Source organism: Cheilinus undulatus, linkage group 7, assembly GCF_018320785.1.
Source record: "Cheilinus undulatus linkage group 7, ASM1832078v1, whole genome shotgun sequence".
NCBI classification, from domain to species: Eukaryota; Metazoa; Chordata; class Actinopteri; order Labriformes; family Labridae; genus Cheilinus; species Cheilinus undulatus.
Genome location: NC_054871.1, coordinates 36,156,664 through 36,171,960, shown reverse-complemented (window position 1 = coordinate 36,171,960; position 15,297 = coordinate 36,156,664). Strand labels below are relative to the sequence as shown.

The 15,297-nt window shown below is 40.4% G+C and overlaps 1 protein-coding gene across 1 annotated transcript in view; it reads right to left on the bottom strand.

The window, feature by feature from the left end:
- Window positions 1-7,282: 7,282 nt before the first annotated feature.
- The window catches only part of st3gal3a (ST3 beta-galactoside alpha-2,3-sialyltransferase 3a), a 35,459-nt gene continuing 27,444 nt past the window's right edge, over window positions 7,283-15,297 (bottom strand). The window contains exons 9-11 of the mRNA XM_041790898.1: window positions 14,303-14,449; window positions 13,757-13,903; window positions 7,283-11,358 (exon numbers count right to left, since the gene is read on the bottom strand). Of these exons, the coding sequence (XP_041646832.1) occupies window positions 11,254-11,358; window positions 13,757-13,903; window positions 14,303-14,449 (399 nt within the window). The 3' untranslated portion in view covers window positions 7,283-11,253. The remainder of the gene's footprint in view (window positions 11,359-13,756; window positions 13,904-14,302; window positions 14,450-15,297) is intronic.

Sequence of the window (15,297 nt, the reverse complement as noted above, 5' to 3'; positions counted from 1 at the left end):
CCTGTGCACATTGAGGATGCTGGATGCTGTAGATTAAAAGACTGGACTACAGCTAAGTCCAGGCTTCATCAAGTCAAAAAGTTCTCCTCATCAACGTCAGAGTGAAAACAGATTTCTACAAAATAATGTGAATTAGATAAAAACATGTAAGTAAAATAAGTGACTGCATAAATCTTCACCTCCTTCAAAGTGACTGAGCTAATTCAACAGAGGTCAAGCCAATTTGTGCTAGCATTCTCACAGTTAGAGAAAAGGGGATCACCTGAGTGCAGTGAATATGTCTCAACTGATTGTAGTATAAAGACACCTGTGTCTAGAAGGTCCAGTCACTGGTTAATCAGGATTCCTGGCCAACATTACACCATGAAGAGAAAAGAACACCCCAAGCAACAAGGAGACTAGTGAGAAAGGCCATCAAGGCACCTATGACTTGAAGGGAGATACGAGCTTTGGCGGCTTGGATAGGAGAGATTCTGCATACAACTATTTCCCGGGTTCTTTGGCAGTCAAAGATTTATGAGAGAGTGGTGAAGAGGAAGCCACTGTTGAAGAACACTCAGATCACCAAAGATTCATGAAAGGCATGTGGAAGACTCCATGGAGAAAGTTCTTTGATCTGATGAGACCAGAATGGTGCTTTTTGGCCATCAGACAAGATGCTATGTTTGGAGGACACCAAAAAACTGCACATAACCACAAACACAACATCCTCACTGTGGTGGTGGCAGCACCATGCTGTTGGGATGCTTCTCAACACATTCTTACATTAAAGAGGATTTTTTGGTATTTTTTGTCAAAAAAAAAGCCAAATTATAATGACCATAATTAAAAATCAATTAAAGGGGAAAACATCCAAGGGGGTTATTACTTTTATAGGCACTGTATGTAATAAAAATACTGTAAGCACAAGCCAGATCCAACCCTATGATGTAGGGTCTTGCAATTTAATCCAATAAAAGAATAACCTAAAGGTCATCTCTTTTCACTGGGCATAATACAGAAGAGAATAAGAGGTCCATGTAAAATTCAGTATCTGTAAACTTCGGCTGAGGTGTTGAGTGAGGAGATGGTGTGGACTGCTGCACGATCACTGTTGCACTCTGTTGTTCACCTCAGTGTGACATTGTGTAAAAAATAATAATCAGCATGACCCCACTGAGATGATTTTTGTGACAGGCAAAGACAGATGCATGGATTCTGTCTGCAGGAGCCCCCACATGTACTGCTGTAGAGTGCTGTCCAGGTTTTCACAGGGGACTGTCCCATAGCCATACACAGTGCACATGCACTGTCAGTGGGAATAAAGGAGAGAGCAACCGGAGCCTGTACAGCCACACTGTGCCCCAGAATGAAGCGTAGTCTACCTCCAGATCCAGGATTAATTAAAACAAAATGCTGGTCTGGGACGTTGGCCTGGGTCAGGTTCCACACATGAAAGGAGAGCAAAAGAGACGAAACTGGAGTGTAAGCAGAGACGGGCTGGCCATTGTGGCAGGTATGTGAACGCTGTCCCTCCTCGTCCTCACCATTCCCATGTTGTCATCTCTAGGCCACCTACATAGTAGTGAAGAGCTTCTGTTTGTGTGCACTCACCCAGTGACCCCCCTTTAAAACAGACAGCCTGAGAACACGTCCAGGTCAAGGATCCTCTTTTAATAGTGGCCACCTGCTCCTTCTGTCTATAGCAAGGCCCTTTGTCATCACACACTTTCCAAATCTGTGTTGTATTCACTGCAGAGCTACGGTACACAGTCAGGTTGAGGACTATATAATGATACACTCTGTGCTGTCTGATGTCACATTTTTAACATATTTCACCTGTGACGGCGTTTGTTTGTTGTTGTCTGATAAATAAACCTGTAAAACATGTCATCACTCGCATTTTGACACCTCTGGAGCTCATGCTACTCTTAATCTACAGTTAGGAGTTTTCAGCTGGTTATGAAAGCTAAATTCATGCTGCCATGGGGAAGGCGTCTCTGGAGGCAAGGCAAGATGTAAAAAGGATGATACATAGAGAAGAAGCAGAATAGTCTGATTTTGACCGTGCAGAGCAGATGGATCCATCGGATTCCATATCTGACATCAGGCAGATCCATCTTGAAAAAAATAATATCTGAAATGACTGTACAGTGTCTTCAGCATAGATCCCTGCAACCTTCCTCCACCCCAGCCACATCCTGTCTACATCATCAGTGTTCAGGTCAAGCTCTTCAGTGTCTGGGTCAAGATCCTCAGTATCAGAGTCTAGTTCATCACCGTCTGGGTTCAGTTCTTCAGTACCCTGCATTCATTCATTTATTCATGAGTATCAGGGACCAGTTCCAAATCATCAGAGTCAGAGTCCAGATTATCACTGTCCAATACCACATCATCAGTGCCCAGGTCCAGATCATTACTATCAGTGTCCACATCATCATTACCTGGGCTGAGATCTCTGATTTATGTCTTTAAAAATAGACATAAAAAGACTCAAAAATGTTTGGCTAAATCTCACACTCAAGGGTTAAAGGTTAACTGGGAGGACCAAGTGCCTCTAGGGGTCCAACCACAATGTAACCCTGGTGTCATGCAAAGTGAGGTTGAACTCCCCTTTTTTGTTCTTCCTCACTTGCATTTCTTTATTTTCTCTGCAGTGAGTTAAGTACTACAGAGCTACTGTTAGAAGGCTCATATTGCCTGTAGCAGTAGCAGCTCAATCATTTAAGGTGCGTGTTGAATCAAGTTAATCTGCTGGTTGTGACAGGGTTGTCCTGAAATACTGAAGAATCTGAGAACAGTCATGCAAAAACACAGAATAAAAATAAAAAGCACCATGCAAAATAGTGTGATTATCACGCATTTGCATTTCCCTATTTTTGAAAACAATGTACTAAAGCCATGTTCACCCTCTGCTGAAATTCTTCTGCTATTTCTCACTGTCTTCAATTTAACATTCCAAGTCTATGACTACTACACTGACTACGGTTTTGGTCCCACTTACTTTTCAGCCATTTGAAGCAATGCAAATACAGCGACACAATCTCTCCCTCAGGCCTAGCCTGAATCTACATGAATTGGTAGTACTGTACCCTTTGCAGATGTCATTCTTGCACCTGCAGGCATAAACACCACTCTTTTTAGTCATTCACAGAATGGTTGCATGTACTTGTGGTTTATTACAGCATTTTTAGGATAAACAGCTGATTGGGGCATGTGTAAATCTGTACTCTCAATGAACAAATCCACGCTTATAACATTATCTGTACCCACAGACTCATAATCCGTGTGACAGACAGTTGCAGGATAAAACCAGCAACTGGCACGCCTGGCACTCACTTGAATTACAAAGCTTCATGTCTGTCTGTTGGATCAAATAGGGCTGATGTTGTCCAAGCTTATGAAATTTGAAATTCACCAACATTAAGCCTCACTTTTGCAAACCAAGTCAACCTAAGTGTGTTGCATTTACAAGTTTGGCTTTAGCTGTACACGGGACATTGCACTACTTACATATAACAGTAATATACATGCAAACTCATTGATGTAACTTTATTTTTGTACTGAAAAATATCAAGAATGAAGTCATTTAGATTTGAAGTCCATCTCATGTGTTGGTCTCACAAGTCTGGCTGCACAGGTATGCTTAGGACAGCTATACTTGGACATAGTGTGCTCTGACCTTAATCCTGAAGTCAGCATGATAACAAGGACAAAGATAATTTAGCTATTTTTAAACATTCAGCATTTATTAACAAGCACTGATTCCACCTGAGTCAACCTGAGCATGATGGCATTGACCTTGTATTGTACTTGGCCATAAACCAAGATGTTAAACAAGTGTATTATTTTCCTGATGATTTTTGAAAAGTTACAATGTATCGTAAGGGCAACATGTAGATTAAGACATCTGAACCAAATCTACATCAACCCACTGGCAGTGTCTGATAAACTCATCACAATCCATCCTAAACGCCATCCTCAAAAATCTCTGATTCTGTACATGTAAGCTGCAGGTAGCAACAATGCTGATGCAGCCTACCCCACCACATGGTCCCTTATAGCTCAACTACAAATGTAGACTGTCCCAAACGTGTCCCTCAGCACCTCCAGGATATGGCTTACTCGCCATATCCATCCCTGAAGGCTGGCTCAGACTACATGAATTCAGATGGATTTTGCATGTCCAGCCTTATTATGTGTGTCAGGAATCATAAATGCTCTTGCAGTGGGACATAATTCACAACACGTCCAAGTCGCCCCATGACCACAATTCAAAAACAGTAGCATGTCAGAATTTTTCCTCCTTCGTCATCTAGTTTGACACCTTGACCTGACGTCAGTGATGTAAATCCTGGCACCTACCAATAGGAGAGTATTTACTCTTCTTTGTGTTATCACTTACTGGAGAGACATAAAGCAAGTCTCTACTTTTTCTTCCTCTGGGGATTTATGTGCACATACAGAACATAAATCCTCCTTTTGGTGCATTGAGAAGAGTCTGTAATTGTTTTTTTTTTCTTGTCAGAGTTAAAGACCACTAGCATCACATACAGTAATTCCGTTGTAACTACTATTCACTCTCTTTGACCCCCGCCCCCATGACCTGTGATACTGCACACAGTTTTGGAGACAGTGGTGTCGTCGGCATACGATGAGTGGTCAGGATCACACTTGTAGTGTGACCAGACCGTTGGTCAAGATGAGACAAGAGTCTCATAGCCTAGTTTGACATGGTACCATCCTGAACGACCAAAAAAAAAAAATCATGTGGTCTGCGGTAGCCTTTACTGTGCTCTAGGCATGTTGACTTTACTTTTTTAGCTGATTATTTCCCATACCCCTGATGATATGCAAGGACATCCCAAGCAATACCGGGGGTTGTGTCAGTCCTCCTTCCTGCCAAATGATGCCCCCTGGCGGGCTTACTCGCCACATCTACGCCTTATTTCAGCCTCGATTTTTGGTCCAAACATGCCTGCACAGTACTGAATATTCTCATTCTTATTTGTTGTTGCACCTAGGAAGTATTAAATCTTCAAATAATTGCATACACAAACCTGATCAGCTTCTGCATGGCTTTTCTTTACAGGCACACACATTGGATTGAAGGCTCTAACCAGGCCAAAGTGTGTTTGTGCATGCATGAGAAAACAGATTGAAATGAAGAGCATACTAGCAGTCAGGGCAATAAAAAAGCCCTTTTAAGTATCTTTATTTGATCTCTCTGTTAGCACCACACAAAAAGAACTGCATTGCAGCTGGCTATATTTGATAGGATTTCACCTGTAACCTCTGCAAGGCCTCTTCTCTTGAATAGTTGAGAACAAAGGCTAGTTTCCATATTAAAGGGATTTTATTTGAAACTAAGGAACAGATAAAGGGCCGAGTTAAGGGCAGAGCAATGTAGTAAGCAGTAATCTTCAAAGGGAAAGTTTCCAAGTTGTCAAGACAATCTCAAGACCACTATTACTCTCCAGCTTTGGAAAAATTTGTACCAAACAAGAAAGTAAGTAGTTGAAGGTGAAATATCTGACCACTGATGTCAGTGTTAAATCACTTAGCAGATCACTAAAGTCTGAATTAATGATTGTACAGAAATAAGAAAGAGTGAGCATTAAAACTAACACTTGGCCTTACACCTAAGAGGTCCACAGTAGACCACATCCCAGTACTTCAGGACCTCACTGAGCACTTCCAGTAATGGGTTGCTTGCTGCTTGTGTTGACTTCCAGAAGGCTTTTGACTCGGTGAGCAGAGATGCCCTCTGGAGGATTCTGGAGGTCCCCAGGATCCCACATTTGCTCATCCAGCTGATTGCTGCTACAGAGTGCTCAGAAGTGTGGTGGCACCACCTCTGACTTCTTCCAAGTTGATTCTAGATTGAGGCAGAGGTGCGTCTCAGCCCCTGCGCTCTTCAGTAGTTGTATGGACTCGATAATGAGACGGGTAACAGAACCATGAACCAGTGAACTGTGGAGTATCATTTGGAGATGTCCAGATTGCTGATCTGGACTTTGCTGATGATGCTGTGATCTTTGCAGAGACGGTAGATGTCCTTGTGGCAAAGATCTGTGCATTTGGGAATGCGGCCATCAACTCTGTGTCTGTGAATGGTGAGAGCATGGAAGCTGTAGAGTAGTTCACTTACCTCAGCAGCTTAATCCATTGATCTGCTGACTGTGAGGCTGGGATCAACCGCAGACTTAGACTCGCGCACAAGGTGATTGGTTCGCTGAGCAAGACAGAGTGGCGTTCCAGGTATCTGAGCATGCTGACAAAAGTCAGTCTTTTAGTCCTTGGTCCTACCAGTCTTACTACACTCTTGTGAGGCCTGGATGTTGACTGATGGCCAGAGGCACCAACTGGACCCTTTTGGGACAACCTTTTTTCGGCGCATCTTTGGCAAAACAGTGTCTAATGCTTCTCCAGAGACTGAGGATGGGAAGGGTCAGCTGTCTGATATGGGAACGGCAGATGCACTTTTAGGGGAACCTGGCGCACCTTCCCAGGCCTGATCCAGCTCACCACATACTGGGTGCTTGGGACCTGATGAACTGGTCCAGACACCAGGATTGACCACATGCATTGTGGAGAGGGCAGCTGGGAGAATACCTGGAGAGATGGGGCATGGGCCTGGTGCAGGCCTGGAGGTTGTCTATCGTGAGGCCAGATCAGTTCAGGACCAAGGTTGACGCAGCGAAGTGCCGAATCAACATATGCTCGCATACTTGACCTGACCAGAATATTGTAGACACAGAGCGCTGTGATGAAACAATATATAGTGGCAAGTGTTTTTGCTTAGCTTGGATGCCTGTTCTAAGAAGTCATCTCTCTTTGTGGAACAACTTTTAAACAGATGAGTCTGACTCACAACACAATGACTCACCGCGACCCTCATGATAACCCAATATCTGGCGATTGTTCGCAACTAAACCTTAGATGAGCAGTGACAGGACCTCTGTCCTGCAAACTATTCATCACATTAACTTAAGTCTCTTGTTCCTGTGTGGAAAAAAAAGTGTCAGAGATTTCCTAGAATCACTGGTCTAATCACTAGAGCCTATGTCACAGCCTGACTGTTCAGTCCCTGACCTGAGCAAAATGAGAAAATCAATCTTTTCCAGTACCCTGAAATAAGACATGTGAAGACAAATACATTTTTATTCTGATTAAAAGATTCATAAAATAAAGAAAAAAGTGTTAAGAATACTTTAGCATGCCAGTGGGTTAATCTTACATACTCTTTTAATAATTTCTGTCACGTTGCAACTTTTGAGAAATAACAGACAAGATAAAAATGCAGCATTCTTAAGTATTTATTTATCAATGAGTTTCTGTGCAAGGCCAACAATAAATATATGAATACTTTGGCATGAGTATCTGACCAGTAACACCTGCAGTGTGATGAGCAAACTATGCAGGCCATAGTATATAAAGCAACACAAACACTCACAGACTTCACAGCACAGATGTCTTTAAATAATGTGAAATTTATAAAGCTATAAAGACGTCATGTGTATGATAGTAATACTGAAACATGTCAAGGGGCCTGAGATAGCAGCCTTTAACAGGGCTGAATGAAGTGATTGAGGGGATTGCTTTGGTGTTTGACTCAGACAAACTATCATGAACAAGGCTTCAAATAAAAATAAATAAGGACCAGTGACAAGCTTAAAAAAGAGTTAAAGAGAACTGGGGGAAGGAGGTGGGGTCTTTGTAGCACATAAAAGCACAACCTCGCCAGCACTTTCCATTTACATATGTATAACATAAAACAATCATTCAATAAACCAAAAATACATGTCAGGCATCAAATATGTTAATAGGACTGAACTTTGATTTTCAAGTGTGGCTTAACCTATCTAGGCTTCCTAATGTTAGTAAGTTTAAAGGTGCCAAACAAAGTTTTAAACAGATAAACACAAGTTATGTTCAAATCCACTGGTGCAGAGCGTAACAAAATATTCATCCTTCTTTTAAAATAAACATATCTAACACATTTTCTTGCTCACTAAACATTTGTAAAGCCATTTTAAGTATTGTTGTCACACTGTTTTCATCAGAATTTCTATTTCTGCAAGCTTTCTCACTGTCCTTGATCACTATGTGAAATACAAAAGGATCTCTGTCCCTGTGTTAAGATGTGGGCCATGCAGAAGTAGGGCTGGTAACATTACATAAGCTCAAACTAGAAGTTTATTTGCCTTTTGCAGATTTTTGTTTTTGTCTTCTTGATGTCGGGGAGACTGTCAGACTAATCTGCTGTTTACTTGAAAACAAAATTAACTGTAGCAAAGAGCTGATGAAAGCTGAACAATGCTAGTTGGATGTGGTTTATATGCTCAGCCATCCATACATGAGGAATTGAATACACTGCTGTCTAGTATGATGAAGACAGCAGTCATGCACAGCTGATTTCATGTCACACAGAAACATAGCTACAGATATGATTAACAGGTGTTAGAAGCTCTCCGTACAGTATATGCTCTCATAGCTCAACTTTCTTCCTTATAAAGTAAGAAAACAATGAGGTGCTGCTCTTTGAGTGAAATGAGGATATTATGCAAAAGTTCAATGGACTGAAACACTCACTAATTTTTGACTTTACATCTGTTTTAAGACAGCAGATCTTCCAGTCAGATTTCACTGTCAAATGCAGATTTTTACATCACATTACAGTGAAAAAAAAAAGACTGTAGTATTTTATTTAAACATGTTTTCGTCTACAAACCATGTGTTCTACACAATAGGGAAAGTCAGTATGACCCAACCTGTAGGTCATAATATTAAGACTCAATAAAGTAATCCCAATTGTCACCTGGATGCAGCTGAGCTGCATTCTGACTCCACTTGGTATGTCTTCAAATGAATTTAGATATTCATTAAATTGACTGCTGTAACTTTACCGGTTAAAGTCCCTGTAAAGTGATTAAAAAAATCAGTATTTTAGGTTTGCTGTATGACAGGTCACTGTGTTATGACAAACCAGGCCAAATTTCAGTGATGAAAAATATTCTTAAGTTATAAAATTAAGCTTCAAAGTCATGAAAAATGAGGCAGTAAAATCTGCTCTAGGATGGTGTGGGCGTGTCGGTTGAATGAGTTAAAGCCACGCCCACCCACAAGAAATAGAGTGGTGCAGGAATGAGTCCTAAAATGCAAAAGTGAGCTAGCATTTTACCAATTCTGGTTCCCTCGCCAGGACGTCTTTGAGATATTTGAGTTTTTGGTTAAATGCCTGAAATAAGGTCTGTGGTGAACACAAGCTCAAAAGATTTTAACATTTTTTTGTTGTTTTTTTCTGATGTCTGATGAAGAGCAGCAGTGCTCAAAACGTTACAACTTGGGTGCAATAAGTAAATATATTTTTGGAGCCCTGCAGTGTGCAAGACATTTTTCTGTTAATTCTTTGTCTCATTTATGGCTCAGCACCTGCCCACCTTGGTTGGATGTGCATCTAAAACTTTTTCTATCAACATTTTTTTCTCTATATAAAATACATCTGAAGTGAGTAACCCACTGTTGAATTTTATATCTTCTCACATCTTAATAAAGGCGGTTGCTAGACGGCAGCTAACTAGGACTACAGCATTTGCCGTGACCATTATACTTCATATGTCAAGCGTTGCAACTGAGCCGACTCGTATCCTCACATGATGGCAGATGTTTAATTCAGTCAATGGTGTTGTAGTTCAGTATAGCATGACATTAGCTTTCTATTTTAATCAAATCATATTTCTGCAATGTTCCACAAACCCATTGAAATATCCCATAGGCTCACTGCCACGAGGGAACCCACATGACACTAACTTCCAGGTTTTGTCTACAAAATGACATCAACACTGCACCACTCTTTACGATCCTCTTAAATTTTAAAAAATACTCCTCATCAGAGACAGAAGTTGGGGGTTATATTTACTGTTTTCTGGTACAAATCTCTCTGATATGATAGTTTTAATGACCTGCAGGCCACCACGGCTCATAGATTTAGGAAAAATTACCTCACAATGAACAAAAAACAGCATGTAACTGGCTGTTAAGTTTCAATGAAGGCAGTGACATCAGCTTACAACAGAGTGTATTAAGATGAATTGCTTGGTGATTTTATGTCATTGTAGCATTAGGGGGGCGGGGCTATTCCCCTTCAAGACTGGTGATGTCATGGGCTCCTATTTTTGCCATGCTCAAATAAAACCAAGCCAAGAATTGGTGAACAACTTTCTTGTAGCCTAAATCCAAAATTCAGTCACACAGATCTCAGTGTTTTAACATGTTTACAGCAACCTTATTCCAACATATCTGGTGTGTTAAGACACAAAGTTTGGATTTCACTTTACAGGGACTCAAATTAACTGCACCTGCGCAGCATGCAGACTTAGTTTCACTTTTCATGTTTTCTAGAGAGGAATTTGAAGAAAAAGAAGTTTTCAGAAACATAAAAGAGGCAGCATCAAATGATCCATGCTCTCAACATTTAACAAAGTCAGTAAATAAAGGATCATAGTATCTCTGCTGTACAAGAACCAACATGACAGGACTTCTTAGAATCCATCAAATCAGTGCGGTGAGCTTTATTGTGTATCTAAGTGTGAAATTAAAGGTTATGTTCATGCTTCTGTAGCTCTTTTCTTATATTAATCAAACTTATAGCTTCATATTGACTCTGACACACTCAGCTACACAAGCTGTGATGACTGCCATGTTGCTCTGATAGAAAGATGTAAGAGACTGGTCGGACGGCTGATTTATGTGTGGCCAAAGTTTTCACCCTGTTTAAGACAGACATTTAAAGATATGTCTCCAACAACTTTGAGTATGATGTAGAATACATTCAAATGTGGGAACAGAAGGACACTTATAGAGGTATTCTTGGCACAGGCTCAAAAGTTCGTCCAACATCTACATCAGCTCCTTCTCTCTGCAGTCTACAGCAAGCTGAGTTTTAGGGCAGCCTGCTTTGGGTGCTGGTTTGATCTTCAAAACTGAGTTCACCTAAAAGAAGAAAATATACACGTGACTAGGACAAGCTTAATACTGCAATAGAATGCAGAGGCCATTTGCTTGCAGCATGATAATATGCAACACTAAGGCAGGGTGTCCTTGTCAATAAGCCTCATATGCGCCCAGTCTTAACCCTGACCAACATGTAGCAGCTGCTTCTGTTTGCTGGGACCACGGCCAGCAGAGCCTTCAGTTCCCTCTTCAGATGTTGGAACAGGTAGAGGTAAGCACAAAGCTGCATCCAAGAGCCTTAAAGCTGATTTCAGGCCATCAGCATCCTGCACCACAGATCCCATTGGTCCAGTCCTGGATAACTCCAGCTTTCACCAGCTTCATCAGGAACTCTTTTTCTTTAGATATGTTGTGAGTCCAGGACTAAAGAGAGACAAAGAACACATGATAAGATGATGGAGGTTTAGGTTGGACACAACATGCTACCACTAGACTTTTACATTTTTCACTTTAACTTTAACTAATCCTAACCCTCAACATCATGAAAAAAGGCACAGTATTTGGGAAATGACAAACATTAGTTTTGGTTGGTTAGTGTGTCAGCCTAAATCAGCCAGTTGCAGTGTTGTTTAGACTTTGAGGTGTTGGTTCAGCTTTGTTAACATTCACTACAAACTATATTTAGTGTTATTCTTGTAACAAGGTTTACTTAAGTAAACACAACATTGCAATGTTTCAGCAACTTGCAAGAGTCAATTAATGGATTAAGTAGGTCAGTTAATGTTTATTTGGGCTTTGGGACTAATACCAAAACTTCAGCTGGTTTTCACATTTGCTGTGTTACTGCATACTTTACTAGGATCTGATCACAGGCATTTGCAGCTGGTACAAGTACTATACGACGCTTTTTTCTTGCATTGTAATCTTACTGCAATATTCATGGATTTCCATGACAGCAAGGCACAACTGAAAGCACTCATTATCTATTTGTCTAAAATCTTACTTACCAGGTTAATGATACTTGTTCTTTAGGCAGTGCAATTAAACAAAATTCCAATTGCAGATAAGATTAAAAAAATACATGAATTAAATTGCATGATGTAACTAAAGTATACCAAGATTAAAAAGTAAATAACAAGGGGATGGTCTCATTTTTGAATGTCATCTCTTAGCAAAAAAGTACCTATAAAATAATAGAAAACTTCAAAAATAAGCAATTGCATAGATTGTCTCAACTGTACATGGCAGGAGACAGAGCCAAGAAGCTCTGAGTGTCTCTGAACTGAAATGCAAGTCTATTGCAGTTGGTTAAAAAAGGATGAAGGGGATTGCATGTCTGTCTTGATAACCTGGGCTAAGAGTGATTTATCAGCTGGCTGAAGACTGTGAAGTGGAAGGAACAGCAACTTAAACAGCGCATGGAGTGTGCTGTGACAGTGCTGTTCTCAGAAACATTAGTCCAGGAACATTCCCACACTTAAGATCTCATACACAACCCAGCAGTCAGGTTAAATCCCCCATTGACTCATATGTGGCATTAATCATAGAAAGGTCACAGTAAACTGTTACAGTGAAACATAAACCTGGAAAACTACATAAAAAAGGATGTTAGTTAACAGGTTGGTCAAAATGCTAACAAATACTGGTGTTGTGTGGGGGAATTGTCCATTAAGAGTTTTGTGAAGGAAAAATAATCAGGAAATATTTGGGTCACACACCTGTGATCGGGGATGAATCATGAGCTGGATGACCCAATGAAGGCTACAAGCCAAATTGCATTGGTCCAATAAAGTTGTTATCTAAATTACAAGTGTTGCTGGAGCTTTCTGTTTCCTCCAATGAATCATGAGTTTAAACAGAACTTAAAGTGACCACAGCACAGGCACTTAGTACCAAGGACTTAGGTCACACATGTAGCAGGGCATTCACTTTGAAAATCAGACTTTCAAAAGGCCTGAGGGCCAAAATTGTTCATACAGTGTAATCACCTTATAATTAGGTTCAATGAAAAGTTGTCATCACAATATCTGGAGTTTATATTATGGGAAACTAACATGATTTGACTGTCTGATGGGCAAACCAACATCATTTAATTTTACACTTTAACCTAACCTCCAGTGTTTACTCATTTTAAACCTTTAAGATGGCATTTCCTTGGTGCATACTGGGTACATACATTTTCCTGTTCTACTAGTGTCTTTTATTTATGCATTTTGCCAATACTGTGTATAAATTGCGGGGTGGTTGGGTTAGGGGGTTGAGTGGTTTGGGTCAAATTCCTTTTATCTTCTTTTAATTTTATCCGTCTGTTTGTAAAGCACTTTGTGCTACATTTTCTTGTATTTAAAGTGCTATATAAATAAAGTTTGATTGATTGATTGATCATTAACCTCTTCCAATGCTTAATAACATATCCCAATGTAAGTACTGTTACATTCTCAAGGACGGTGGTCGTCTTTTTCTATGTGCGCATGAATTCTCCTTCACATCTTTCCTTCACCACATGAAGCTGCAACCACAGAACAAACCAGTGAAGATACACAATTGATATGAAATCCTGGCCTCTTTGGGCTGACCTCTTGACCTTTGTCAACCACTGATCATGTGTATAAACACTGCCAGTTTTAGGGCACATATTTAGCCCACACTGACACCGTGATACATCTTAAAAAAAACTTTTTTCTTTTTTTTTCACAGAGAAGACCAGTTGTAATGCAGGTCAAAGGGGGTTACAGCACCACTTCGTACAAGTCTTATACCATAAATCTGTAATTGTTTGGATCAGTTTTGGAACTCTTTCTGGCTTTAGGTCTCTAGTTACCTCTTTAATAGCAGACATCCTGATCTTCTCATAGTAGTGGAGAGGAGCATGGGGAGTGCTCATGTTGTAGCCAAATCCAGCCACAGCTACTTCATCGCAGTTATGAAGAGCCATGGTTATGGCAACTGTCCCCAGGGTTGGAATATTCTGAAAAACAGGAAGAGATATAGAGTTGAAAACAGGTAAAGTAATTATCTGTCTGAAACTGTCATGAGTACAAAAAACAGAGTTTCTTAATTAACACTGAATGATTATATGTGGCTATCTTTAAAGATGTGAAAACCTGAGCATGGTTCTTTTCATGATAGCCTAGTGGTAACACTGTTTGTTTTCAGATTGTTTTTGAGCTCTGTATTGGTGCTTAGCCCCCTGTAGCATCTGCTGTGTGTTCAAAGAGGCCTTCATTATGCAAACAGACAGACAGCCGAGTCAGCTGCCAGAGCTCCTGACCATTAACTCACGGCTGTGTGTGAAACAACTTACTGTTCCTGCATCTTCTCTACTTAGAACAGACACAGACTGCCAGGAAAATAACAGGTCTCTCACCCCTCTGCCCATCTGTCCATTGTTGTGCGGAAGCCCAATCAGCTTGAAAGAGGCCTCCTGGATGAAGTAGGGGTTTAGGATACGCATGTCGCTGGGCTCCCTTGGAACGTACTTGGCCACCGACTTCCAGAATCCATCAGTACCGCGCTGAGAGATTAAGGGTAAGAAAATGAAACTGTGTGGTTAGAGTGGTCTCCATATTAAAATTCATGCACAAATAAACACAAATACTCAGTAAGAATTCCATATCAAGTAGCAGTTTTCTCTGAAAAAATTCTTTGGCACTCTCTAGACAGCACCAGGCTAATATGACTGGCAATCAGCAACCTGTGAGTCAGTTATAATCTGAGGACATGGTGGAGACCAAAACAGAGATAAACGGGAGAAGATACTGACAATCATACTCAGGTAGACACAAGCAAGGCTCCAGTTAGACAATGATGTTGCTATGTGTACAACTCTGGTTCCAAAAAAATTGGGGCACTGTATAAAATTCAAATAAAACAGAATGCACTGATTTGCAAATCTCATAAACCCATTTGTCATTCGCAGTCAAACATAAACCACATATCAGATGTTTGAACTGAGACATTTTTATCATTTACTGAATAACACTAATTCATTATGAGCATAATGGCACCAACATATCTCAAAAAAGCAAAGATGGGGCAACAAAGGCTGGAAATCAAGTGGTACCAATGAAAAACAACTGGAGGACCATTTTACAACTACAAAGTTAATTTGACAGAGACAGACCAAACTGCAAAAACCTCTAAACTCTAAAAAGTCTTAAAAATGGTGTAACAATATCAGAATCAAAATGTTACTCAACTTAAAATTGTAAAGACCTTGAATAGCCTACAATCTACAATAGATAATATCTAAAGGCCAAAAGATGATATTTGATGCTCATGATCTTTTGGCCCTCAGACGGCTATGCATCAACAACAGGCATGATTCTATACTTGAAATCACTACGTGAGCTCAGGAACACT